The following is a 25,296-nucleotide window of genomic DNA, read 5'->3' on the forward strand; positions in this document are numbered from 1 at the left end:
TTTCACAGTGGACATGAATCAATGCAAAGAACTCATTTAGCTTCTCTGCAATGACATTTTCTTCTCTGAATGCTCCGGTTTTATCTTGATCATCAATTAGTTCTGCAGACTCTGGCAAACTTCCTGGTCCTGATATGTTTGAAAATATTTGTTACTGGTTTTTGCATCTCTTGCATCAGCTAGTAGAACTGCGCTAATTTACAGTTATAAATTGCATGCTGCTTTACCTGTTTGATTTAACAATCAGATTGTCAGAAACAATTTATTAAATGAAGAATAGAGTGATGTTGCCTTGTCATCCTCTCTAAGAAGATATCTGCATTTATCGGGTTCACTGTGCCTGGGTCAGCCCAGCTTTCTTCCCAAATGCATCTACCAGGTAGCGGGTCTTAAATCAGTTTATAGTCTTCTGTGAGCAAGTAGGCTTCTGCTTGTGAGACTTCTTCTTGTCTTCCTTCAAGAAAAAGGCTCATTTCAGGGCTGTTGAATGTCCTTTTTGCTCTTAGGATTGCTGCAGTGGGGAAGGTTGTCACAGATGGGGCCTGTCAATGCAGAGAATTTCGCCACTGTTTCTGGCTTCATTTATTAGGCAAAGGCTTATCTGCATGCAGTGACTGGCCTTCCTGGCTGTTTTTTGGCTGGCTTATGGAGAATTCTGTGATGAGCTCCCAGGAACCCATTATCTGTCTGTTTCAGTCAGTCATATAACATAAGTCATGTAATACCCCAAAGCAACCACAGGCTCTTAATGATAGAGTCTAATGCTGCAGCTGTATTTATTTGAGATATATGTGTTTGCCTCTTAAATGCTTTGAGAGTATTATTGGTACTCTGGTCAGTGGCATCATAGCCTTATGAGATACCAAAGATTTTTTTTATTTTTATTGGCAGGTGGTGGTGGTGGTGCGTTTCTGTATCCATAGCTTGCCTCTAAAGAAATGGTCATCAGTGCTGACTAAGTGTTCTTTGTGTTTCAGTTACTCACTTTTCCCCTCTGTGCTATCCCTTATTTGGGTTGAGGTCAGCTGTTTGTGCGACAGCGTGATACATCATGTCACAGAACTGTCCCAGCTTCCAATAACCTTAAAACTGAAAAAAAGAACCCCAGTGTTTGCTGGGTTATCGTTATCACCTGCATTGCTTTCCAGTCTAGTTTGTTGAACAGCCACTCAAATAGTTCCTTGTTCACAAATACTGAGGAAACAATATGGGAGAGGAACCAAACTGTGAATGGAAAGGAGAGTGGGTGCTGTTTATGCCACCACTTCTGCTGAAATGCTTGTCAAGGTAACCCTATGACGAACTTAACATTAGATAATGTGGTTCTTTTCTCCTACATTTACAAATACATATTTTCAGTTGTATTCCTCCTCCCTCTGGCCTGACATTATAATAGTGCCTTGGAAAATTTAAAAAAGCTGTGAGAGGAATATAGTAGCTGACTACTAAAGAACAAAAATACAAGATTTTTCTCCTGTGTTTTGTGTGTGCACATGCACATTCATAAGTGATCATTCATTCTCTCTGAATTAACTTTTTTTCAAGAAGGAAGTATCCATTTTAGGATAAATATTCTGACAACTCTGAAGGAATTTCCCTGCTGATAAATCTGAATAACCACAGTAGGTCACCCTTTCCCTACAGTATGATTTCTGACAGTATGCTGGGCTGATAGTGTATTTGCATCTTCCTAATACTTTGGTTGTGATTTTTGTTTTTGTCTGAAAGAAAAGGCAAAAGTGGTAAGGAGAGTGCAGAATATGTGATATGTACTCTGAATATAAAAAGGTCAGGAACGTAGAGCTCAAAGTTTGTAGTAAACCAGTCTTCACTGGCATATATCATATAGAAACCTGCTGTTCTGGTGTATCAAAAGATACAAGAGAATGAATGTAATTACTAGGTAGGTAAACATTAGAATATGAAATAAGAATAATAAGAAGGTATTACTGCTTGCTGTGACAAACACTGTCACTAAAATATTTTGCCTTAGTTTTTGGTATTATTTTCTACAAAAGATGCTGAAAGCTGGGGAACAGATCTGAAAAGAACTAAAAGAATGCTTAGAGTTAAAAAACCCCTCAAGATTAAGCAAATTACTTCATCAGTGACAAAGGTCAGACCATTAGCAAGTTGCCTGTTAATAGAATCTGTACAAGGAAGAAATTTCTGTTAGTAGAACATCCTTTAATCTAGGAAAAAAGAGATAATAAGAAATAGTGGCTGAAGCTGTACAAATTTAATAAGTAATAAGAATAAAGATTTTAACCAGGGATCAGTAATCATTGGAGCAATACTGTGGGGGATATGGTTTTCAACTTTTTCAGTTCGTGACTTCTGAAATGTTTTTTGTTAGAGGGTGTACACTGCTTTTCATCAAATGTTGTTCTGGTGACAATGGGCTTGCTTTTCTTTGTTACCTTTCCTAGATCTCCAGATGTCCACAAACAAACCTAAGGACACAAGTTCTTCATTGCTAAAAATCACTAAGTGCAAATGGACCCTTTTCTGAAAAGTTTACCTAAACAGATCAGATTTTTGGGTGTAGAAATTATTGGGTAGGGTCCTGTGGCATGTGATACATAGAAATATAACTACATTCTTCTAATGGCCTCTCCTTCTCAGCTGCATTCATATTTACAAGGGAAGGAGGTTGCCTCTTTACTGACAAAGTACTCCCTGCTATCACTGTGGCAAAGCTTCTCTTGGCTCCTTTTTTCAGGTCCCTCAGTCAAGAACTTCTTAATTTGCTTTTGATGCTTTCAGGGTATTCTACCCTCCTCCCCCTCCTCCTTTTTTCTTCTTTAAATCAAGTTTCATTTTGAGTCAGTTACTCTTTCTGGGTTTGACCAGGAATTTTCACAGCCAGAATGTCACTTCAAGATGAATCCTTACTGTGTTTGGAAGAGATTAGCTCCAGGATGGCATAACTTTTGTTCTTTTGTGTATAAGTAGACTATCATACCCTGAAAAGAAAACTCTCAAATTTTCTTTCCAAGGTACATAATAAAGCAGAAATACAAATTTGGAAATGAAGTGTAAATTAGATTTGAATGAGAAGCAGTTCATACTGCTGGACAGGTGGTAGAATTTTGGCTACCTCCATTGAAGTTTGTGGAACACAGAAAGCACATTTCATTTACAGCTGGAGATTCAATAGGAACTCATCTGCTGGCATCTGAATTTTTGTTTCATACTACCCCTCTCCTTCTGACGGTCCAGACACCAAATAGACTAACAACAGGTACTTGGCTAATGAGTACAAACTCTAGTATGGACTCCCTTCCCTTATTTATCTCATTTTAGTTAGAAATTACTGACCTGTGTGGCTTTCCTTTCCTACTGTACTATTTGTTCCTCTCTTCATCATGCTTTACACTGGAAGGCAGGTAGACTTTAATTGCCAAGATAAACTGCTGTCAAGTTCTGTGACTCAGCAAGTACATTGGGTACCTTTGCTACTAGGGCAGTGCTAGGAATAAATTTTTAGAAGTAGATAAGCAAAGAAATCTTTCAGATCAGTGATCAAATATGTATGTTCCAGTTGTCAGAAAAATAAGTTAAATGCAGATGGAATATGTGGTGCCATTACCACTTTAAAAACAAAAATGTCACAGTTTCATCACAGATTGGAAGCCAAGAAAAAAATTAGTTCTCCTTCTCAAGCTTTTCTTTATATGTTTCTTCAAATTTGTGTAAGTGAAGTTGGGTGGTCTTATATATAACCTTCAAATCAGGTTTGGGTACACTCTCTGGACAGCATGTCTCACATGAATGCCTCGTTATAAAAAGATGAAATAACTAAGTGTAATTCCTACCTTTAATCTAATTTGTCTTTAGTGCCATACATGTTAAGAACTCCATATTATATAAATTAACCTGATAAATGTAATTTTCCTATAAGTGTGCAAGAATGTCTGAAATTTCTTATGCAGTTAGTACTCCAAACATTTGGAGATGCATAATAATCTCATTTATTATACTGATTCTTTCATTATGTACAGAAAGGCCCATGGGCCTTGTACAGGTTTAGTCTTGCAAGAAGTTTCAAAATGCCATTTGTCTTTACATGTATTTCTTTACACAGCAATTCTAAGCTAGTGTTTCTTACTTTTGCAGTGCTTACCCCATGAGCATTTAAAAAAACATAGACAAAAATGATACAAACCCTTGAGTATTATACTGCTCAGGAGAAGTTGTACACGCTCTTCTCTTTGACTCTGCTAGTTAAATTTTCACTGGAAGATAATGAAACTTTGGTAATATGCTATTAAAACCAGATGTGCTTAGCTAAAAAAGTATTTTGTAAGTTTGTTTTGCTAGCCTGTAGGTGGAAAGCACAGTTGAGATCACACTTCTCAAAATATCAGTTGATTGCTGTACGGTACCTGTTTGTCTGTTTTCTGATTGGGTAGAGCTGTTGCTGGGCTGATACTGTTTTGACCAAAATTAGAAAGTCAATATAAACGAGTCAAACTAGACTGCTTGCTTTTCTCAGTTCTCTTCTGATTCATCAGTTGTTTGCTTCAAATTCTTACAGCCTTTGTGAATTGGGGGTTGTGCCTGCAAAGGTGAAAACTCTTAGTGGTTAGTCAGTAAGAATGTTCATAAAATTTTGTCTTGATGACATTTAGATGCTAGCAAAAATATGATGCCTAGTTAAAAAAATTGGAAGTGGGTCCTATGGAGTGATCTTATTAAATACATGGATGTGAGAATCTGTTCCTGACTTAGGAGACTGCCTGCTTCTCATATTCAGGGATAGCATTCATCTTCTTGACCCTAAGAGGATGTTATTGCCAATGTCTTGCAGCAGAGGCTTAAGACCTGAAACTTATTGATGAAGGCATGTACGAAAGAAGGATTCACTGCTTACACATCTTTTTTCATTTGGTTTTAGTGTGTATACTTTAACAAGTTGGATTGTTATTAATACCAGGGAGGATTAGAATATCTGTGAATATAACTTACATTTGAAGAAAAACAGCATGTAAATTGTTTAGCAAAATTCTAGGTGAGTGCGAGTACAGCAGTTTAGCAGCTATGGGTAGATGGCTGTGCTGTACTTGAAGAAGTGCTGTTACTCTACCTGTACTGTTAAGATAAAGCTATGAGTTTTTGGTTTTGGAAATGAGTAGGTTTTGATCCAAGTGACAGAGGCAAATGTTTTAATTAGTTTATACTTGGATTAGTTCAGACTTTCAGAATTTCTTTTTTTCTTCTTAGATACAGGTGGGTAAGAAAAAGGTGGGGATGCTGTTGAATGCCATTCAGTTTGGATCCGCTAGCCTTGCCAAAAAAAGGCTATTTCTCAGTATGTCCAAAATAAAGCAACAAGAGATGTAATTCTGTATCCCACTGAAGGGCAGGGATAGAAGGTGCTTTAAGAGAGCAACTTGGTTAAATCATAGGACCTCAAGATACTGTATAAAAATAGAAAGTAGGTCTCATTTAGTAATGATAAGAATAAAAGGGTAGCAAGAACACGTAAAATGAAAATCAGAAAAAAACAGCACAAAATGAGAAGTGACTAGAAAGGGACATAAAAAGAAGCAAGAAAACTTCCTATAGTACATTAATAGTGAGAAGACAATAAGGAAATAACTGCTGCAGCGTTCAGAAGATGAGAATTATTGACAGATGCCACTGTGATTAGTGAAGTGTGGAATGCCTTTTTTTGCTGCTTTTTCTGAAAGGGTTAGGTATGATCAAATGATTAATCTCTACTTCAGCCTGAGTTCTTCTATCACTAAAAAATGAGCTGGAGCATATCTAAGTGTCTTCAGACCAACTAGGCCTAATGAAACTTACCCTTTGGTGCTTACAAAAGGACAGAAAAGGTAATGTCTCTGGGATTCTTGGAAAGTTATGTAGGATTGCAAGGTTGTAAGGCACCTGTCTTTAAAAGGAGAAAGAGGAGGAACTGGGGAGTAACAGACCAGTCAATTTAGATTACATTTCTGGTAAAAATCTGGAACAAATAATTCAGCTATCTGTAAGCAATTGGACTTAACAAGGAAATGAATAAGAGCTAACATAGATTTAACAGTAACAAATCAAGGGGAAGTAGTTTAACCTCTACAATGGGTAACAGGCCTAGAGAAGAAGAGAAGGTGGTGGTCTTTGGCCATCACAACTGACACTTGCTTACTTGAAAGATTAGTAAGCTCTGGCCCATATGATTATTCTAGTTATATAAAGTGCTGTTTTAAGATGTTTTAAGATTACTGTGGGCTTAGTAAAAATAGATGACCTATACTAAGTATATCCCATTAGTAATTATCCCAATGCTATACTAGTTCTGTCAGATGTTTTTGACTTCTTCTGTAAACCGGGTTATGAAAAATAGTAGCATAAAAAAATTATTTCTAGTTGCTGTATTTGGCATTCCTTCAGTTGTTCTGGACCTGCGATTAACTGAATTGTGAAGCAAATTAAGTATTATCTTCTTTTTAAGCAGCTAATAGCTTCTGCTGTTTTCCATGTAATATGGTTTATTTACTTTATTGCAGGATTTGGTTATCCGTATCATCTTCATTCTTGGTAATTTAACAGCAAATAATAACCAAGCCCGTGAGCAATTTTTTAAAGAAAAAGGAAGTGTTAACACCTTGATATCATTATTCCAAACCTACCATGAACTTGATTTGAACGGACGGAAACGGTACCATGAAAAAGAAGGGGAAGGAAAAACCCACCCAAAGGATCCTTCAGAAGCAGAAGATGTTCTGATAAAATTGATAAGAGTGCTGGCCAATCTCTCTATTCATCCCAGCGTAGGAGCAGCTCTGGCAGCTGCCCATCGTGTTGTAGAATTACTTGTTACAGTACTAGGTAATAAAATCTGTGTTGTGTTTGTTATCTTTGTTCAGTCTGTAAGAAGAGTTCAGGATTTTTCTACTTGACCTTCTTATCTAGGTTGAGCCATAACTAAATTATTTCCATTGCTAAAATAACAAAGTAAATCTGCTGATATTCATAAACTGTTTTATGTAGAAAGCCTGTTTGAGAAAGTGGAAGCATTGCTGCTTTGGTACTGACTTTTCAGTGTCTGGGGAAAGATGATGTAGAAGCATTTAATTCAGTGATTAGATTTGCAGATATGATCATTAAGGATAAGCAAATAAATTTTATTTTAAATACATCTCACTGAGAGTTCATATATAAGGGAAGTCTGTTCTTATTAAGGTACTACACAGATGTGTTTGGGGGGGATCTTTTTAAGGTTTGCAAGTTTTGTGACTGTTGTGGATTCAGTATTATTTTTGTTCCCTGCACCCATAACTTTCAGTCTCCCTGAAAAATTTCCTCTTATTTTTTCTTCTTTTTCAGATTTTCAGTCTTTATCTTGAGAGGGTCCCTTTCCCTCCAAACAGAGGCTTAGGACTGCAGTTCCTTTACCACTTACGGATCCCTTTGTAAATCTAATTACAGGCTAGGACTGGGCAGTCTCTTCTCCCTGTAACAGAGTTTAGCAGTGACAAGATACACGTCAAAGAACTCAGAATATTTTAGTGTGTGACAAGAACATTAAATATTATGTAAAGACAATCAACTTAATTATATGCTAGTTTACCAGTCTTACCCACCAGCCATGGGGGATTAGAGAAGGCAGACTCACTGCTTCGTCCATTCTGTCTTAAGCCCTGTAGGAGCTTCCTGGGTTGGAACTGACTTAATCACTGTGTAAGCACTTTTGAGTCTCAAAGCTCTCCACCACGCTCCCCTCTTCTTGGGCACTGTATCAGTTAGTTTACTACTAAATGTTCTCTCTCCCTGTGAACTTACCCCTCTTTTATTTCCTTCACTCTTGGTTTCTGAGGCCAGAAACCTCAGATAAGTTGATATACACAACTTTCAGACTTGCTGGTGTAATTTTCACTGGTTAGCATTCTGTCAGGAACTCTCTAAGAGAGACAATCTTTCAAGAATTGTTAAAGAAGTCTTCCCCCCCGCAACTTTTCATGGTGTCTGACATTTAAGTATAATAGTCCTTGGTATTTCTCTGTGCCTATCACATAGGCCTATTTCTGTATGTGGATTCTCCTCAGTTCCATCTTAAAACAGCAAATAGGATCTGTAAAGTGTCTTAACTAACTGGATTTTAAACCATGTTGCCTTAGTCACAATGATTTCTGTAGAGGAATGTTGGAAAGAGTGACTTTGTCTTGCCATTTTTGGATCAGCTGCTCCTGTTGGTTTCTGCCATGTTACTGAAAAACAGAATAGTATTGTTTGTAATAGTGGCCATGCAAACTGTGATTCAGTTTGCTTTTATATATATGTATAAGGTACTGCTAAGTTAGACTTGTTCATGTGTGTATCTACATATGCATATGTTTTCTGGTTTGTTTTTTTTTGCTATCAGAATACAAGTCAATTGATGACTGTGAGGAGTTGGTCATCAATGCTGCAACAACAATCAACAATTTATCCTACTACAAAGTGAAGAGTTCTGCTGTTCAAGACAAGAAGCTACACATTGCTGAAAGTAAGGACTTTTAAACTAGTACTTTTTGTATAGCTTTTTGAAAGTGTAGTTATTCATGCTGTATTTTGATACTACAGAAAATAAGGACACTGATAGTGTTTTGTGTATCATATTGCAGGAATATGAAGTTGATAGGGCTAAAGTCTTCCTATAATGATTTCTTATTCTTTTGGAATGTAATTCTATGATTTATGTGGAAATAGGTTGCTGACAAAACCTTTCCCTTCTTTTCCTCCCCAAAAGAATATGTTGTTTTCTGTTTAGGAATTTTTGCTAGACTTGTTCAAAACCTATATGCCTGAGCCAAAATAATCATGTTGCTTTTTACTTCTATTCAGAGTATGATAGAGAAATTTTTTTTCTTCTTAGTACCTTCTAGACCTGCAAAATCTGCTTTATATCTGTTTCCGGCTTATAAATCCATTGGCAGCACAGGAGTTGTGGGATTCTCTCCCCTCTGACACTATGGACAATAGTTATATTTTAGTGATGTGTAGGAACTGCAATCTGAGTTCTGGGACTCATTGCTTTAATGTTATATAAAAGGTAGAGAGTCTACATCTTGTGTACCTTTCTCTCTAAATAGACAAGATGGGGGAGAGACAGAGCCAGAAGTTCACACAACAGGTATGAGGAGCAGGAAAAAATATTCTGGCTGTCAACTTAGTGCCCCAACTGGTAGACATCATATTCTCTCTAGGTAACAGTTCTGCTGTTCTGTCACGAGTAATTTTATCACCCATAAACCAGCTGTTTCTTATTCCTAGTTGGAGAAATGTGGAAACAAATTACTTCTCTGCCTGTCCCATTTGCTCTCCCTCTCCTGTTTTTATTGTTAGCATGTGGAACCAGTCTCCATCACCTTTCCTCTGCCTGAACTGAGAGAGAAAACCTTTTGATAGCAGACCAGCAGGCTTCCTCCTCCAGGAGGCATTTTGAGAATATGTGCTGTTTGATACAAGTGGTAGATCCCAAAGACAAAAAATAATCATTTCAGACAAGTTCAGGGCTTGTTCAGTATTGCAGCATTCAAAGACAGAAGTAATGGGAAGGAAGCCAACCTCTTTTCTATATTTTTTTTCTCACTTTTCTGTGGTAGAAGGGTTAGGGTTGACTGATTTGAGTCCTTTTATATGATGGACTGATTTCAGTGGTTCACTTCTTACTCACAGGAGACCGATAAATGTAACTTCTGTGACATTGGTCCTTTTGTCGTGCACTGAAAACCTGCATGATGGTAGCCCTTGCTAAGAAATGCTGAAGGTCTCATTCTGTCTGCTGAAGTTACACACTAATCATATGTGAAACTGCTAAGCAGGAAAGCAGCAAGCAAATGCTTTGGATCAGGGCAATATTAAGTAGCTGTTCAGATAAAATGCATTTGCTTGTTATAGCAGCACTGAGAGAAAATAGAGCTAATGTCAGAAAATAATTTGAGTTTTAGAAGACATCCCACCATAAGACCATCTGTTCAGGATCTAAATCAATTCTCTTATACATTACATTTTTTTCTTCTTTGTCTTGCTGGATTTTCACATGAGCCCACTCAAAACTGTATAGCAAAACTGGCTCCCATTATTGTAACTATGCTTAGGCTATCTTCATAACTCCTCATTTTTTCCTTTGCATTTAGCCCTGTATTGGAGCTCTGTCTCATCTTCATAGCACTACACAATTTAGCTCTTGTTCTACCATCAGCTCACCCCCTTCACTGCAAGACAGATAACTGTTCCCATTTATTACATTTATTGCTGTTGCAGCTTGCATTCTGATATTTATTGATAAAAAGCCAAGCACATGTTTGTGATATACAAGTAATTGTTTTTATTTAATTTCTCTGCAAACCAACAGTGCTTTTAAAGCTGTTAATGAGCAACAATATGGATGGAGTTGTGGAGGCTGTCAGAGTCTTTGGCAATCTTTCCCAGTATCATGAGATCTGTGACTTCATCATACAGAAAAAGAGTGAGTTACTTTTGCATTTGTAGGAGTCCTGTTTTTAAATGTCCATAGTTCTAAAAAGGAAAGATTGTTAATAAGCTGTCTCAGTTAAAGGGTAGAAGCAATCTTCTCTGATGTTTTGCATATTAGGCAAATGTTAGAATCCAATAATAGTCATTATAAACACCATTTTATTTCTGTTTCATTAAAATGGAAATGTTGGAGTAGGAAGAATATGCCATGGTGCCTTCACTAAGGTAAATGCTACAAAACCTCTGTTTCTCCTAAAGATTATAATTTTGAAATTTCCTTTCACTCCCTCAGTTTTTCAAATCCTACAGGTTAATGATATGATATAAAATGAAAATCCAGTAAACTCTCATTTAGGTTCATAATCACAGATTTTTGATTCCCATGTTCAACAGCTTGTTAGCACTTTGTAACATGCATTTAAGATGTTTGACTGTTTCAACAAAGAGACCTCCTGTTTGCCTCTGGGTGAAGTAGGATACAAGTCTTCTCAAGTCCTTTTGCTTTGGGTGTCTAAAGAGCTTTGGGAAAAAACAGGAACTCCTTGCTATCCACAGAAGGTGTGTCATAAGTTTAATTAAACACCCATTCACTGTGAATTTTTTTGTATCTCCCTGTCAGTGCTGGAAGTGAGGGGATACGCCATAATATACAACCCCTTCTTTCAAGGGTGAACATATCACCACTTTTGGAGAAGAAGGTATCTGCAAAGGGAGAACTGACACTTAGTAGTTGGTTGCTGATGAGCTGTCTCTGTCAAAGGACTGAATTTTCTGCCTGGGGGAGACTGTGGTGTCGGTGTGCCAAGCTCAGGAAGCATTGAGAGGCTGCCTTTCCATTAGGCGAGACTGACTCCCTCGCTGGGGTTGTCTTCCGCTGCCTGAGTTCAGCATCAGCAAGTGCTGCGAGATGCTGCACGTCCAGCATCTGCTTCTTGCACGTCTCCCACAGGAGCCCCAGGCTGCAGCAGTTCCAGCTGGACTTGGTGCAGTCTAGGGCAGCCCTGCCACTCACAGAGGTAAGAACTTTCCTCTCTGAGTGCCAAATGCCAAATCCTAGCAGTTTCTGCTGACTGCGCGATTGAAAGGAGAGTGATACTTTTAAGAAATAAGCTGTAATTCGGTTTGGTCAATGGAACTGGATCTTCACATTACTTTTGGTGTATTTTTATAACTAGAATTTTGTAGGTGGTGTTTTGAAGAAAACTGGCATTCAGCATAATGTAATAATGGCTGTTGCTCTGGGTCATATGCCTACTCTACAAATGTCACAGTAACATGCTACAAGGTTAAATTTTTGGGTAGGGTATCCTGCATTTGACTGCTTTCTAAGTATACATGTTTAATAAATGTGTTTGTAATGCCACTGGTATGATAAGTCCATCTTCCCAGTAATACTGTTTCCTTCTTTACAATCCAGTATACAAGTTCATGATTGCTTTGCTTGATGCCAAGAACCAAGACGTCTGTTTTTCTGCCTGTGGAGTTCTGCTCAATCTCACAGTAGATAAGAACAAACGAGCTCTTCTGATGGAAGAAGGAGGAATTGGAAAGTACGTTCCTGATTATGCTTAAGAAAAAGGCAATTTTGAGTAGTTTGGCCAAATAGTTTCAATCAGTTTCTTTTTTTACTGGTGCCAGTAACTTGTAATAAGGATACATACTTAATAGTTACTCAGCATCTAATGTCCTTCAAGGAAAAGCCTTTCATATTCTTTCATATGTTTTTTGAAAAAGCATTAGAGTGGTTTAGCCTACTGCAGAGCCAAAAATCATAGAATAATCTCCCAAAGATCCTCCTGATATATACAGCAGAGGAGAGTACCATACAACAAAGCAACTAAGGCATAGCTTTGCAGTAGCTGCTTATGCTTGACTTAACTGGATCCTATGTGGGCTACAGTTAACAGGCACCATTAATGTGTATGTGTTGGAATTGTGAAGATTACTTCAGGAACTATACCCCACATGGTCTCTTGCAATTTTTATAACTACTTAGTACTGTAGGGAAAACTATCTGATGTAGCCATGCTTGGCAGAGAATAGTTCTTGAGTCTCCTCTCTCCGAGAATTCAAGCTTAAGGCACTTATATTGTAAGCGGTATTAGATCTTGGAAAACCACTGTGGATGCAACACTTGTGGCTTTGATGTTCAGATAATTGCGGATCCAGCTTAATTAGAGCAATGTGAAAGACGGTGTTCCTATGCTTGTAAAGCAGTTGATACAACCCACATTTATGAAACAATATGCCTAACTTTCAAAATGCTTTCCTGTTCATACATCATATAATTACTTATTTATACAATGTAAACAATGCACAGTCTGCTCATCCTTCCTTCACGTGTTCTAGTTAACTTAGAAAATATAAAGCTGAAAAAGAAGAATAAAAGGAAGTTACAGGCAAATTGAATAATAAATGTGAGAAATTTCTATTATACAGAATATAGAATATTCCATAGAATATAGAATCATAGAATATAGAATTTTCTATACTCTGTCTGAAAATTTGTGAAGGAGGAAAACCAGTAACAGTATGGAATAAAGCTAGAGGATTTGGAAGTGATTGTTAAGGAGGTCATCCTGACTGTGCCAAACCAGCTCTGTGGATTTTTGGAAATTAGGTTATTGTACCAATATATAGTGGCCCTAATAAAACATGGAATTGTACTCATAAGAGAGTTAAACTTAAAAAAATTAGGGCAAGCTCTTTTGGCTTTTCATTAGATGCCTCCCAGTCTTCCACAGCGATTGTGTCCACAGAGGAGAGAAAAAGCAAAACCTGGTTTTGGTTGCTTTTCAATTACTGCTATTTTCAGCCATACCTGAATGTGATAGTTATCGTGTGTCCCCTTTACTAATCACCAGATTATAAATCTCACAGTGAAGTAGAGAAGTGAGGGAAAGAGGGGGTCCTAGGTCTGGGGAAGAGAACAGCAGTGAAGGATTACTATTAGAGGTCATTAGGGACAGCAAGTGAAAAATGTTTACTTCTGCTGCCCCAGGACTTGTGAACACTGCTGTTTGGTAATGGGAACTCTGGATAGCTACTGTACATTAGCTGGTGCAGGCAGAAAAGTTATAGCTTCATTTCAGAGTCCTGCTTATCAACTAGCCTGCATTTGGTATCTGCAAGGAAGTGAGATTGGGAGAAAGGTCAAGAACCTAATGGTTCTCAATAAAACTGGCATTTCTGAGAGGAGTCCATTGGGAGTGCAGGCTGAGGAAATAGAAGAAGGGGCAAGATCTGAAAAAATAGTCAGACTTCACTGAATGTAAAAGGTAATTCTGTGAGTAGCGAATTCCTTTGGATTTGTCTTCTGATCAGATCCTCTGATGTGTAATAAGATGGATATTCTGACTGAAGCTTTTTCCTGCATTCACACCATCTTTTCCAGATGAATTCTTGGTGCCTGATAAGGTTTGGCTCACATTGCAATCTCTGCTCCAGTGGTAGCCACGGATTTGGAACAGTCACAGATTGTAATGAAATTTTGTGGAATTTTAGTGACTTTGAGATGGTTACATTTGTGATGTGATTGAAATTGGTCAGTTGGGTTAAAAAGTTACAGGGGATGGACAGATGCAGGCAGGCATACACATATGTGTAGACAAAAGTCATGCTCACATCCTTAGGGAGCTAGACTAAATGCAAAGGGAAGTTACTGAGGAAGAAAGTAGCATCTTAAGTTTATTAACATAGAATTTTCCTGCAAACTTTCATGGAGTCTGCATACATTTCTAGACTGCCAGATTTTGAAGGGCTCAGGAGAAAACTACATGGAGCAAAACACTGTTTTTGTTTGATACTGACAGGTTAGTTGACTGTTTACAAGACTTTGGGCCAGCAGACTGGCAGCTGGCTTGTTTGATATGCAAAACCCTGTGGAACTACAGTGAAAACATCACGAGTGCGGCCTCATGCTTTGGAGAAGATACTGACACGTTGCTGGTGCTGCTCACATCACTCTTAGGTGAGATTGATAATCTTGGTCTCTTCCTTAATAAAAGAAATAGGAGCAGCAAAATCAAAGCAGTATTAGTTTGGCTGGGAAGTCTGTCATGCAGCTTTAAGTGGTTGGCCGGTGTAGACGATCCAGCAACACACTGTTCTATTGCCATTCAGCACATTTCCTCAGACCTTACAGATTGCCAAGGTGGAATTGGCTGCTGTCACTCCCCACTCTAGTTTGTCTAGTTAGCATGCCGCTAATGCTTTTCACCAGCTGCCTTTTTGCCTGCTTGAGCCAACTATCCTGCAGACCTTCAGTGCAAAACATGCTTTTTGCTGGATGTGGGCCCTTTTGGCCTCAGAGGTCATTGCAGGTATTGAGAGAAGCAGGGGCTCAGCTGTGATGCACCTGGTTACTGCACAGCACACACCGGGCAGTCTGGGGAATGTGGCTTTTCCCCTCAGCCGGAGGGCTGTGTGGTGCAATGAGCTGAGCTTGCTGCTTGTGACAAGAGTCCCTTGGCTGCCCTTCCTTTCTAATCGTGATCTCTTGTGGGCAAGGGCATCCTGACAATTTCTCAGCTGCTCCCTAAAGCTAGGGAGGGTGTGCTCCTCCATAAATACAGGCTGGAAGGTGCCTACAAGTGAATGTTAAGACCCTGATTTGCTTAGCCAGCTGGATCTTTTCATCTGCACATTTATGTTTGCTTCAAATTTTACAGACTTTAATTGCTATGTAATAATCCTATAGTCACTATATGTAATTTTCCTCCTTTATTTTATGAGCACTGCTTTGGTTATGGCTTTATTTTGGGTAGGTCATTTGCAATTATCTTTTTTAAAAAAAAATCTTTAAAATGTAAATGAAATTGAAGCAAACCTTAACTAATTTTGATTTGGTTTTAATTGGAAATTTACTAAAGATACATGCTTGCTGTGGAGAAGGCCGCATGTTAGTCAGACCCAGACAGGAAGTGAGATCCCCTTTTGTCTCTTTTGTTTTTAGACAATCAGAAAAGTGGGTGGATTTGTGAGGGGTTTTTTCCAGTTACACCAGAATTACTTTTATTCCTTGTTGTAATCATTCCTTGCATTACATTCCTTACTATGACAGAGCATATCTTATTGAGAGCAGTAATTCCATCTATTTATCTGAAAATACTCAGTGTTTCAAGATCATTAGTGGACTTTTTAACATTCTGCAACAGAATTGCAAACTTTACAGCCACAATTGTGCTTGAATTTTCTGGCATGCAGCAAGGAATATATATCATTGATTTGGAAAATCCTTACTTATTTTTTTTACTCTGCATTTAACACTGCTTATTCCAGCAATTAATTTGACTGCAGAGTCCAGGCTGGGTAGTAATTGGAACTCTCATTAACTAGTACAGCTATTTCATGTACAATTGCAATTGCAGTTAGAATCACAATTGTAGTGCAACTGTAATGACAATTAATTAAAAATAGGTCAGAATGAAATCAGAAGGCTAGTCTTTCTTCACGCTATAGTCAGAAGAGTAGCTGTAGAAAAAGTGCATCTTATTCATTGGATCTGGTTCCTCTGTGTGTTAAGAGCCAACAAGTTTTAGTAATAGCAGCTGGTTAATATTGTCCTACATCTTCCTCCTCCCATGGTATCCAGTAACAGCCTTGAACTGTCATTGCTCTGATTCTGTCATTCAGGAAGCAGGAGGCAACTGCTGACAGTCAGTGGACTGTACTTAAGCATCAGCATGCCCTCAGGAAGCGGAAAAAGTGGAGCACGGCACAGCAGACACCTCACTTCACCTGCTGTGCTTGGCCTCCTCCCCTTTATTTTTCTTTCCCCTACCTGGCACAAGATGACAAAAGATATGAGGGAGCCAAAAGGGAGTGGAAATAGCCTGAAAAGATGTTGGGCCTGAGAAAGGCTGCACAAAAGGCACTGTTTGTTTTTGCTTTTCCCTGCCTGATCCCAGCAGCCTGAGAAGCAATGGCACTGCTTTCCAATGGCACCGTCCTTTGCCTTCTTTCAGCTGCTCTTGAGTTTCATGTCACTTTATTGGCTCAGAGCTTCTGGAGGCAGGTGTTTCCAGGCCCCTGGCAGCAGCTTTGCCTTGTTCCAGTCCCTCAGGAGCAGCAGTGGAGATGAGCCTCTGTCTTGAGAATGTTCTTGTTTGGTCGTTCAGTGAAATCTCCTTTCTCCCTCTCTTTTTCCAGACTTTTCTTCCACTCACCTTTACCTCCACTAGCAATTTGAGGACGTTATTTGGAATCTCAGTACATGTGAACTCTTACATGGCATGATAGTAGTTTCCAGGGCTCCTGGCCCCTGTCTTGCTGGAGTTATAGGGATGGGTAGCCCTTGCAGACTAGAGTCTGTACTCTAGTTTTCAGCTTCCCCCATAGCATGCAGACCCAGTGTGCTTGTCTTGTTGCTGGGCTTGCAGCCAGTTCATATGCTGTTTGGCCAGTTACCCAGTTTTGCTAGTTTTGAGGAGAATCGTGGGAAAATTAAATGATCTGAGGATGCACAGCTTGCATGTGGGACACTGATCCTCGCTGATCCCCAGGGTTACTCACATTCTGCTTTGGGAAATTTACTGTTTTGGTTCAACACTTCAGCTTTTGAACTGCTTCTGACCCTTGTTCTTGTAGGCTGGAATTCCCAACCTCAATGATTCCATAAGCATTCAATCAGCTTCTAGGGGGTACAGCTGTCTAATGAAAGGGAGAAATGTCTCTTGCTCTGTGTTAGAAGGTAGTTAATTTGGGTAAAAGAATCATTTCAGGAGTAGGCAAAGCAGTTCTCCCTGAAAACAAAAAACATAGTCCCTTATCTTCCTCTTCGGGGTCTCTCACTTCTCTGCTGCTGAGATTCATTTTAGGTATGTTGGGCTACTGTGCTATTGGTAGGACAACACGGGCACAAGTTGCAATAAGAAAAATTCCAATTAAGTATTAGGAAAAGAAGTTTCCACCATGGAAGGGGTTGAGCACTGGAGCAGGCTGCCCAGAAAGGCTGTGGAATCTCCATCCTCGGAGATGTTCAGTACTCAACAGTACGTGGACCAGAGCAACCTGATCTATGGTGGCTCTGCTCCAGAGGTCCTGTCCAACCTAAATTATCCTATGATACCATCAAATATAGATCTGAGGCTGGATTTTATCTCTGATTACAGGGTTTCTTCCTGCAGAGGTATGACATGTCTTCCTTCTTGAAAGAAGGGGTTTTTTTTCTCTTTATTTTATTACAGAAAGCCTCTAAATGGCATCTTTTCTTTATGCAGGACCCCTTTTGGAATCTCTTTAATTTTTGGTAATTTAGAAACACTGTAGTGGAATAGAAGTCAAGTATTGTTTGCAGTTACTGGTAACTTTCTATGAAATGGAGCCCATCTCCATGTCGTCTCTTCCTTTAGAGCTGTTGCAGCTCAGGCCATGTGCTCTGCATAGGCACCTTGGCATTTTTTTAAATGGGACTAGTTGCTGTTTGAGCATCTCTTTTTCTACACAAAGTTTGACTCAAAATGTGGGTAACTGAAGTTTCTCTTCATCTCCAAGTTGTCTTGTACCTGCTGTGAATGTGCAGTAAGCTCCCTTACAAAGTTGTTTATTTAAGATTGTGAATCTGCTGCTCTTTCATAGTCTAGGACAAAGATAAGTCACACTGCCCATTGGGTGCAGGGTTGTATCTTCATTTTAGGTCTGTTTATCGCCTAAAGGCTGTCAAATATCCTTATGTTAAACTGTGTGAAAACATTTGTTCAGCCTTATCGGTTGTGTTTGTAGATTCTGATTCAGGAGCATGCTTCTGGTTGCAGACTGATTTCTTCTTTCTGTAAGGGTTTGTTTCTTTGCCACATCCAATGCCAGGCAAAATGGAGGGGGAATAACAAGTGATGACTTCCTTTCATTCCTAACATTGCTTGTCCCTATTAAGAGTGTCCTATTATTTTATTTATGAAGTTTGTGAGGAAGGGAGGGTAACAGTAATACAGTAACTAGTGTGGTTCAAGTTCTTTAAGTATGATAGTAGATATAGTTTGAAAGGGTCTTCATTAGCAGAGCAATGAACCAGATTAGCAGAGCAATTTGTGGCAGGAAAAACATAGCTGTAGTTAGATGAATTGATTACTTACATTAGCAAAATTGCTGTGGAAAATGTTAAACCCAAGTAGTTTCCAGGCTGACAGTCACAGTAAATGCTTGATCTTGGAGACACAGTTTAGCTACACCTGTGAGGTGTGAGAATAAAAGAACCTGAAGTACCCTTTATACTGTTTTACTGATCTTAACATCTTTTATTTTCAATTAAATCTCTCAGTGATGCTTAGTTTGTCTTAAACATAGGGTTGTTTTTAAGCTATCAACATACACAATAAGTTGTATGTGCTGTGGTCATAAAGTACATAGTTGGGTATATTTGTATTCAGAACTGATGACAATATTTTCCTTGCTTACAGATGAAGAAGTAGCATTGGATTACAGCCTTGACAGAGATTTAAGGGACTACCAGAAACTATATTGGGAAAGAGAGTTCAAACCTGTGGCAGAAAAACTTCTTGATAGAATTCAAAGCCATCACTTTCTTCCAACCGTGACTATTACTCCATTTTAATCAGTTGTTTGGGGTTCTTTTGTGGTGTAGATTGTACAGCTTTATATTTCTAATATGACTGTACATTGCCATTGGTAAGCATGTTGGAGAGCATGGCAATTTCATTTTAAAACAGTTAGTAAAGCCTGGCATTTATATACTGGATACTATCTTTTGAGAAGCTTGCATGAAATTTTTGCATGTGTAACTACTTTTTAAAATATATTCAAGCTGATCAGCTGTTCAGTGTGACTTGTCTGTTAATTGCATAGTTTCTTGGCTGGGAGAACGAAACAAAACTATTTGCTGAACTTTTAATTTTTAAAAGGTAAATTACCACTGAGTACCTGCACCTCTGTGGCACCAAAAATGCTGTGCACTGTAAAAGAATGTTACTTGACAGGAGCCGCATCTTACCTACAGACTTGGACAAGCTTTTACTTTGTATTAAATTCTGCAACAGAGTAACCCAAATGCTATTGGGGCATTCCGCTGTATTAGGTTGTAAGCTTCACACTTCAGACTGAATGCTGCCAATGGTTGGGGGGGAAAGTTGCTCCCCTTTCCTTTGGAGATCCCCCTTTTTTACCACACAGTATCAGGTAGTCCCAGCTCCTATGTTGATGCATGGGGGATATAGGTCCAACTGTGCTGGGAAGAGGCTTTTCTGAATTGAGACTTTACATCTTAAGGCAAAACACCCGTACCTCTGATGTAAGAGAAGATTTTAGCTAGTCTGGTGTGTTCTTCTTTCAGTTGTTCCCACATTCCCAGGAGCCACCTGCGTGCCTGTACTTCTCAGAGTGTCTTGGCCAGCCATCTCCCCTGGGCTCGTGTCTCCATCCATGGGGCAAAAAAAGGCTCTACATCGTTCACATTCCTTCTGACTGCTGCTGGCTTGTTTATTGCTCACAGGTGCATCACAATTGTTTATTGTTTATTGTTTTCATCCTTTCAGTGTGTAGAAGTCCCTGCTTGTAGCCCATGGATCAGCTCAGCAGGTGCATCACTGGCCTCAAGCATTAACAGCCCAATTGGCTATGGAAAGCTTTACAGACCTGACCCATTTGTCTCTTTTCTGACTTCAGATTACTAAGAATAAAAAGCCGTGCAGGGGCTGCCAGGCTCCTGGCTCTGATCCTAAGGGTCAGCAGCCTTGCACGGTGCTGCGTGCACCAGGAGAGCAAGTCTCCAGCCTGGCAATCCCTGCAGAGAGGCTGGAGGAATTCGTTTTTCTGAGGCAGCAATTCAGAGCTCCCTCAGTGGCACTGCTGTACCTTTGGCAGTGCCTGGACCTCTGCTTCCAGGTGAGGAGATGAAGTGGGAAGGCTGGGAAGCAGAGCAGTAGTAGAAGGGCAGGGAAACGTTTTTCCTGGTTTAGGTCTCTGCTGCTACATTCTTGGGGACTTCTTTACTGTTGATGGGGCTGGGGAGGGGGGAGATTTCATGGTCTAGGTTTTGGGAGTGGTGAGGAAGAAACTTCAGTGAAGGTAATGAAATTTGCAAAGTTCCTTTTGTCCCAGCAGCTTGGGTATTTCTCGTGACCAGCAAGGCTCAGCCCCGCAGTGAATCACTCTGGGAGCATGTGTGGCAGCCTCCATCGCTGCAATCCGCAGGAGAGAACTGCTCCACAGTTGGGTATGGTTTGGCTCCAACAACAGTCTGCTGAGCTCAAAAGGATCTCAATTATTGTTCCTTCTTTTGCCATTTTGATTTCAGCTGAAGTTGAGGGGGAGGATAAATGGCTTCAATGCCCCATTTGTTTCTTGGAAAAAAGAATGGCTGTGCTTTCTGGGGCCATTAAAGCAACGCTGACGGGTAAGCACTCCCCAGTGGGGAAGGGAGCTAGAGGCATTTCTTCGTGGCATTCGCATCAAGGCAGAAGGCAGGTGAACACCAGGCTGTGTAATGCAGGGTGGGGATGCAGTGGAAAAGGCCTTGTGGCCAGGTCCTGTCAGCAGGTCTGACCAGAACTGACATGTGCCAAGTATCTGTCAGAAGGCAGCCTGGAAGTGATCCTTTGAACCACCTTGAGTTGAGATGTAGGCAATTAAGATTTGTTCTAAGAAAATGCTAGTTGTGTCAGTCATTACCAATCAAACTGTAAACAAGGGCCAGGAGTGCTGTGTAGCATGTTCTGTAGTATGGGGCAAATTTGGGTATCCCATAGTGGAGAGCAAAGCTGGGGCAGCTGCTGTGTGTAAGCTCTGGCCTCGTGTTCAGAGTTTGGCCTGCGACTGCTTCAGGAAGAGAGACGTGCTGGGTAGGGCAGAGAGGGCAGTGGAGACCTCGGAGCACCTAACAGCAAAGCCCAGCAGCCGCTCCCACGGAGCTGCATATGGGCCCATGTCTTTCTCTGAAAAGAAACTTGTGGGTAACGAGTCCCCAAATGCTGAATTTCTGATGTATTCTTATGGCATCTTCTACCTTGTTTGTTAATTTAATTGCTGCTTACAGGGCAGATGGTTCTGCCATGATCCTCTAAGCACAAACTCAAAAGAAAATCCTGTGTGGTTTGTTCTTTTTTTTTTTTTTTTTTTTAACAGTGTCCTACCTGAGCCCACGCAGCAGCCAACCATTAGTTCCCTTCACCCATGCTGGTGCACACCATCTCCTTCCATGTGTTGCGTGGCCCTTTGGACAGGATCCCCTGCTGATGCGTCCTTTTGGGGTGAGCTGCCAGTACTACTTGGCAGCCACAGGCTGCGGCTCTGCAGGAGCTACTGGGGAGCTGTCAGGGCTTAGAGCCCTGCAGCAGCAAAGGAGGGCAGCTCCCACCTGCCAGTGCTGTGGCTTGTCCCTCATGCCCTGGCATCACACAGAGCTGCTGCTCTGTGCAGCCATCACCCCTTTCATGGAGCATCTGCTGACTTAACTGTTTTCCTGTTTTTAAAGACTAACAAACAACCCCACTGTCTTTGGTTGCCACTGTGCTTAACAGCCTTGCTTGTTCTCTTCTACTTAGGACCAGAGCTGCCTCAGCATTTTTAAGGGAAAATCCCCAAACATTTTCAGGCCCTTTCTCCAAAGTAAGTAAGTACGTACCTTGGTGCATAGTTAGGATTGTCTGTACGTTGTGGTTAGTTCTCTGTTTGAAAATGTGACTGTATGAAGCCTCTGACACGCACATACACACACACTGCAGTGTTTACGGCTTGAAAAGGGAGAGAGTGCCTGCAGGTACCTGCATGTGTCTGGAAAGCGCCAATTTAGGCTTCTTGGAAAATTTCATGTCTTCCTTTGACCCCCCCCAAAAAAGCAGCAGGAGAATCAGGTGCTGCAGAAACTCCATTTACAGACTGGAAGGACACTTGCTTCTGTGTCCCTAGGCATAGCTTAGCTTTATGATATGCCCTTAGACAGGGAAGTTTTGCTCTGTTTTTGGAACATTAAAAATCCTGTATTTTTAGTTAAGAGGAAACAGCAGATGCTTCCTGTTAGTCACAATTTTTGTCAGTTTATTAATCTTTCTCCTCTAGATCTTTTTAGATATTTTAACTTCTTGCACTGTAAACTTAAAACTGTTCTCAGAATGTTCTGTAGTAAGACAAACCAGTCTGAGCTGGGAACCAGGCCAGGGGACAGAAATCTTAATTTAATTCTACCTCTGGGCTTGGGAAAATCTATTTTTTCCTGCCTTACAAATAAAGGCTCCTACCTTCCTGTAGCCAGGTAGTAGGTATGCTTGAGTGCACTATAACCCCTGTTACAGCCAGCTGTAGGAATGTGTCCAAAAGAGTTTGTCACTCCCCTGTAGCAAATCCCCCTCCCACTGCCTGTTACTTCTTGCCATGAACTCCTCAGTCTGATGGCACAGACCTGACCATCCTTCTGAGGCCAGATATCTTTTTGGCACTAGCCCGTGAAAATTAGCAGCCTGATCTGGAGGATTTAAAATCAGTTTTAACTCTTAAAGCAGTATTTAGAGCTAGTTATTGAAAATAAGTGATTATATAAACATCCAGTTGGAATCTCTGATCATATCACACCTGTTACCTGTGAGGAAAGAGAAACCCCTATATGACAGTATACCTGAACATGAGGACTGTGGGAAGGATGAAAACATCAGGAGTATACAAGTGGTGGTCCTACTATAGTTTTATTGAAGATCTAAATCTACTTTGTAAACTTTGTTTTCTCCCATCATTTTAGACTCAGCTGAAAAATTCACAGTTTGTCATTTTAAGTATGTTTGCTCAGTTACTGTTTCAAACATTTAAAAATGGTCTTTGAATCAGTAAGTAAACCAGTAAGGACAGAAGCATAAAGTTAAACCACACAAACACACCAAGAGAAAAAGTTGTTACCTTTATTTAAAAAATACCAATAATACTGACAAATTTAAAAAGCAATTCACACTCATACAAAAGTATTCATGTGTTCTCCAAAACCACTGTATATTAAACATCAGCATTTTAATCATGTTTTGATTTACTAAAAATAGATGGTTTTTAGCCTAGTTATTTAAGCAACTGCAAAAATCAGTAAGACCAGCGTTGGGCATGTAATACAGTAGGACTGTTTGGCAGCCTAGAACAACATTCCCACACCTTGTCCTAGCTCCTCCTTGGTTCATCCTTGAAAAACAGGACAAGAAGCTACTCAACACTTCACATAGTTAGATCTCTAAAAAGCTCTGAGGACTTGAGTCAAGTCCCCTTCTTTCCATAGGAAGGCCATTGCACTTTTGGAGCTCACCGAATAATGCCGAACAAATGTCCTGTAGCATTTTAAGGCTAAACTATTCGAGAAAATTGACTGCTATTTTTCAAATTATCAGTGTGGGCAGAGGAGGTTTAGTTCTGATTAAAAAAGAAATCTAAATAACAAGGCTTTTTTGAAACCACACACAGTAAAGGCTCAGACAATAGCAGTGCTCACTTTCACTTTTAGCTTAACTGGAACAGCCTGTGTCTGTTCACTCCACCAGCACAAATAGCAGCATCAAGATTTTCTAAAATTATTCTTGTAGGGAAAGCAAATGTCATCAAGTCCCACTTCTTGTCACGCTCCAACTCCCGTAGTATTTGCCTTAACACAAGATCTATATATCTATCATTTGCTATATTGCCACAAGTTCATAGAGTGTCCCGTGCTGTCTAAAGCCAAAATACCATGAGCAGGCAGCACTTCTGCACAACCCTGTCTTTTCAACTGCCAAGCGTTCACTGCCGAGGGGCAGCAGTGATATTCCAAACACGGAAATAGCTGAAACTAAAGGAGTTATGGCACAATGGGCATCTTAACTTATAGCTACCGTTGGTCCTGAGGCTTCGTATCTTCCTCTGCCATACTGCAGCTGCAGAACATTCCAACGTCGACAGGCAGCCAGAGACATCAGGTCATATAGCGAGTAATAGCTCTCAGAGCATAAAGTAGTTCGGCTTGCATCCGAGCTTCTACCAGAAGCAAATTTACATGGACCTTCAGGAAAGAAAAGAAGTTACGCCTTTAACGGCGTGCTCACAATGACATACTCGAGTGAAAGGAAGTCTGTGGGGCTGTGGTTGCAATAGCAGTGGGGGAGCACTTTGCATTTCAGCTACCCAGATAATTAGTTCTATCTGTAAAGCTTGCTGAGGGAGGAAAGATTGAACAAACGCTGCACATAGTATTGCAGCACAGTGCAGCAATGGGTCACAGGTACACTTAAGCAGGGCCAGGTTCAGAGGAAGAGGTAGTTATCCTTTAGTAGACCAGCTGGTTTAGCAGGAAAAAACAGATAAGCTTTCAAGCACACAAGCCCTTCCTCAGCAGCAGACTATGTGCAGCTTCAAAATAATTGTTCAAATTTAGCTTGATTAAGTTAAGCAATTAGTTAAAGGCAAAAGGGTGGTTGGTACCTGTGGAGCAGAGGGGGTTGTTAGCAAAGGAAGAGGTGATAAGGTCGTTTGCCCCTGTGGGACAGAGAGAGAAACACATGGGTAATTATCACCTGAACAACATGGAGTGGTTAGCTGAGGTGAAGCACAAGAAAAATTGTAACGTGCCATAAAACTAGTATCGTTATTGAGACAGAGGTGTTCAGTAGCTACCGGAGGTAAGAATTTTCATTCCCCAGGTCATCTCCTCAACACCTTTACTGTATTTCTTTGAGGGTGAGATCAGAAACCATGTCGGGGAGGGGGTGGAAAGTATTCTCTCACTGACAGCAGGTTGGCTGTGAGTTTGTTCTGGCATGTAACGGCTGCGTGTGGTTTCATTCACATGATTTCCATGAGGATGGAGAGTGATTGCGTTCAGTGCCACGTACGTGTACGATTGTTGGATTTTGATGGCTATGGAGATGCAAAGTTTTGGGC

At 40.2% G+C, this 25,296-nt stretch overlaps 2 protein-coding genes across 10 annotated transcripts in view; one reads left to right on the forward strand and one right to left on the reverse strand.

Moving 5' to 3' along the window:
* ARMC2 (armadillo repeat containing 2) overlaps positions 1-19,509 on the forward strand; it is a 66,920-nt gene extending 47,411 nt beyond the window's left edge. The window contains exons 15-20 of one of the 2 annotated variants that reach the window (XM_075046738.1): positions 6,513-6,834; positions 8,369-8,491; positions 10,343-10,456; positions 11,882-12,014; positions 14,277-14,434; positions 18,861-19,509. In XM_075046738.1, the coding sequence (XP_074902839.1) occupies positions 6,513-6,834; positions 8,369-8,491; positions 10,343-10,456; positions 11,882-12,014; positions 14,277-14,434; positions 18,861-19,015 (1,005 nt within the window). In that variant the 3' untranslated portion in view covers positions 19,016-19,509. The remainder of the gene's footprint in view (positions 1-6,512; positions 6,835-8,368; positions 8,492-10,342; positions 10,457-11,881; positions 12,015-14,276; positions 14,435-18,860) is intronic. The other variant, XM_075046739.1, reaches the window with a different exon arrangement.
* Positions 19,510-23,289: 3,780 nt separating this feature from the next.
* SESN1 (sestrin 1) overlaps positions 23,290-25,296 on the reverse strand; it is an 84,083-nt gene continuing 82,076 nt past the window's right edge. For 7 of the 8 annotated variants that reach the window (XM_075046740.1, XM_075046742.1, XM_075046744.1 and 4 more), the window contains 2 exons: positions 24,838-24,891; positions 23,290-24,418 (listed from right to left, as the gene is read on the reverse strand). In XM_075046740.1, the coding sequence (XP_074902841.1) occupies positions 24,332-24,418; positions 24,838-24,891 (141 nt within the window). In that variant the 3' untranslated portion in view covers positions 23,290-24,331. The remainder of the gene's footprint in view (positions 24,419-24,837; positions 24,892-25,296) is intronic. The other variant, XM_075046741.1, reaches the window with a different exon arrangement.

The sequence above is a fragment of the Buteo buteo genome, chromosome 15, assembly GCF_964188355.1.
Source record: "Buteo buteo chromosome 15, bButBut1.hap1.1, whole genome shotgun sequence".
In the NCBI taxonomy this organism is placed as follows: Eukaryota; Metazoa; Chordata; class Aves; order Accipitriformes; family Accipitridae; genus Buteo; species Buteo buteo.